This window comes from Poecilia latipinna, unplaced genomic scaffold (genome assembly GCF_001443285.1).
Source record: "Poecilia latipinna isolate Pla-1442-1.1 unplaced genomic scaffold, P_latipinna-1.0 Scaffold114, whole genome shotgun sequence".
Taxonomy (NCBI): Eukaryota; Metazoa; Chordata; class Actinopteri; order Cyprinodontiformes; family Poeciliidae; genus Poecilia; species Poecilia latipinna.
The window spans coordinates 713,181-716,063 of NW_015112730.1; the positions used below are offsets into that span (position 1 = coordinate 713,181).

The following is a 2,883-nucleotide window of genomic DNA, read 5'->3' on the forward strand; positions in this document are numbered from 1 at the left end:
TTTTGATTTTTTTGTGAAAAAACGTCTGAATTTTTTTTTTTTTTTTTTTTTTTTTTTTTGCCAAAACTTGATGTAGGCTAAAAACAAAAATCATGTCTGGTAAAAAAAAAAAAAAAAAAAAAAATCATGTTTGGTAAAAAAAATAAAAGATAAAAACAAAGATTCAGGCCATTATTGTAGGAAAGTGATGAATTGCAGCCTGCTTTGTGTCTGGGCCTGTCCATGGTGGTGGGGTGTTGGGTTTTGCTAGACTAGAAAGCACTACCCACTGTTGTTTGGTGGTGCTTTCAAATACATGTACAACATACTGAAAATACAGTGATACTTGAGTTTGGTTAAGGTCCAATAATCTTGAAAAAATGTAAACAATTTTTATTCTAGCTTCAGAACTGGACCATGATGTTTATTTAGAAAAAAAAATTAAGCATTATTCTCTTTCACTGTTTATTGTGATAAGCATATAATACTCTACAGAAACAATTGTGAGCCTGTGACAGAATAAAAATGACTATTATGAGTCAATAGAGCAACATTTCTAATGTAGAAAAAGAAAGTCAGATGTCAAAAATGATCTTTGGACATTCATGGCTATCTTTAAATATGGAGGATTTGGAGTCACAATAAAACATTGTCATGTTTTCAGGAAAATGGGAGAAAACATTGAATTACGATCTTTTGGCCAGTATCAAACACTGTGTTAAATGTATCCTGCAAGCCAGTACTGCCTCTGTATGTCTGGGATTATCTATGCAGTTAATGCAGAATTTAGGAATCTGGTTTAAGCTCTCAAATATTTTCAAGGACATTACAAATCTTAGGATGAGCCCTCCCCATATGATCTCCTTGTCCAGATAGGTGGATGGTTTATATGAGTGCTGTATTGAACCACTACCAGCTGCTTTAGCTGTGCTAGCAGTAGATGTTGGTCTTCAGTGTGTTTTTGAGGCAGCAGAGTAACTAAGAGCTTTTATTTGTATAGCACAACACAGATGGAAGGTAGTGTGCTTACCGCTGTTTCTTGTGTTTTTATCTAAAATATAACTCAGGACTCCTCCGAGGTTCATATTTTTTAAATTCATTTCAGATGATAAACATAAAAACTAAAAGGAGAAAAGGCTGTAAACTGTAAAGCACTTACAAAGACTGTTGAACCTGGTATGGCTGTATTTGGCTGCACAGTTTGTCTCAACTGCTTCAACACAGATGAAAGCTTAGCCTGTCGACTCTCCATACGCTGGCAACATACACTCGCATCAGACTGGCAGCAAAGAGGAAACACATATTAATTCTTAAGTACATATTTTGTATTATATAAACTATCTTTAACCATTTTTGATTCATCTGTTGATCAGTTTTTCTGATCCGTTTAATTTTCATGAAGAAAAGCTGTCTTGTTTTATTGCATACTATTTACTGTTTAATGAAATGACATTAAAATATCTTAATATGATTATCTATGCATTATCACAAAACAAGTTTCTTCAATGGAAAATAATTAAACATTGTGTCAATTCTTCTACAACCAGATTTGTGACAAATTTCATATGCTTTTCTCGCCAGCAGACATGGCTTTTTAAAAATTAAAACAATGCAAATGTTTAACACAGGTTTTATTTTTATGTCAGATATTAGTATATATTTTTGATGAAGCTCTTAAGAAACATTTCACTAAACTCTTGATGAATTATTTTTGTCCTTGTTGAAATGAAACCTGGTTTGTTCATCAGTTTGTTCTCACCTCTGTGATCAGATGTTACTACAGTCCAGTTAGTCATCTCCTGAATTAGACTTTTCAGGATCACTGTCATGCCAAGTATTTGTAACTATTTGACAAGCAGTCATTAGTGCACATTTTATAAACACTTTTATCTCTTTAACAGCCACATTTTATTACTTTTCTTTCTCCAACAATCACAGTTAAAATACTGAAGTTTTCAGCATCTTACAAACTCAAATATAATCATTGTGTTTTGGTGTTTTTTCCCACAAATTCATCAGTGGGGTTAAATGTGGGTCATATTCATCTTGTAGTTTATTGTAACTTTTTGCAGGTCAACTGTTGCTTAGATGAATGTTGAGTGTCTCCACCCTTTAGACATGTAAATTTATGGTGACCACTGCGCCTACATTGCGTCTCTGCTAGACACTCCACTGCATCGGTATCACATGACCTAACAAACACCACATGATCACCTCTCTGATAGAAAGAAACATTGTTTGCTAATATTGGCCCACGTTTTCTTATCAAAAAAAGACATATTTAAAAAAAAAAAAAAAAAGTATTGGCCGATATTGATGTTGATACGGATATTGATATATTGCACATCCCTGATCAATAGCAGTAGGTTGTTACATGTTAAAATAATATGTCTTAATCTTAGACTACTTTTTTCTCACCTGTAAAATCTTTAGGAAACTTTCATGCTGCCTGACGTTGTAGAGCGCCTGTTTGAGCTGGGTGATGGGCATTTCACACTGGGCAGACTGAATGTTGGGGTGCGTTAGCTTCTCCAGCACAGCCGTGTATCTCCACACCAAACCCTGTGTGATGCTCAGTTCATTCTTAATGCTTCTATCACTGACTTGAAGTGCTTCTTGGAGAACTGCAGGCACTGCCAGGACAACATAAAGGGCAGAGCAAAGTGAAAAGGGACAACATTTAAAAATATTTTACATAATCATGAGAAGTAGGAGGTAAAAAGTTTTCTGTAAGTATTTGAGGGTCTAACTGCACTACTTAGAAAAATACTTTAAAAATTGATGTTTATTTATACAGGTTGTCTCATTGAGATCCAAGATCTCAACACAACAGAGCAAAAAAAAAAAAAAAAAAAAAAAAAATTAAAAAATTTGACCTTTTTAAAAAACACAAAAAAAATTAGG

The 2,883-nt window shown here is 33.7% G+C and overlaps 1 protein-coding gene across 1 annotated transcript in view; it reads right to left on the reverse strand.

Annotated features, from left to right (window-relative positions):
• Positions 1-2,883, reverse strand: part of cfap206 (cilia and flagella associated protein 206) — a 16,781-nt gene that overhangs the window by 6,330 nt on the left and 7,568 nt on the right. The window contains exons 6-7 of the mRNA XM_015028131.1: positions 2,398-2,612; positions 1,139-1,258 (exon numbers count right to left, since the gene is read on the reverse strand). Coding sequence (XP_014883617.1) covers positions 1,139-1,258; positions 2,398-2,612 — 335 coding nt within the window. The remainder of the gene's footprint in view (positions 1-1,138; positions 1,259-2,397; positions 2,613-2,883) is intronic.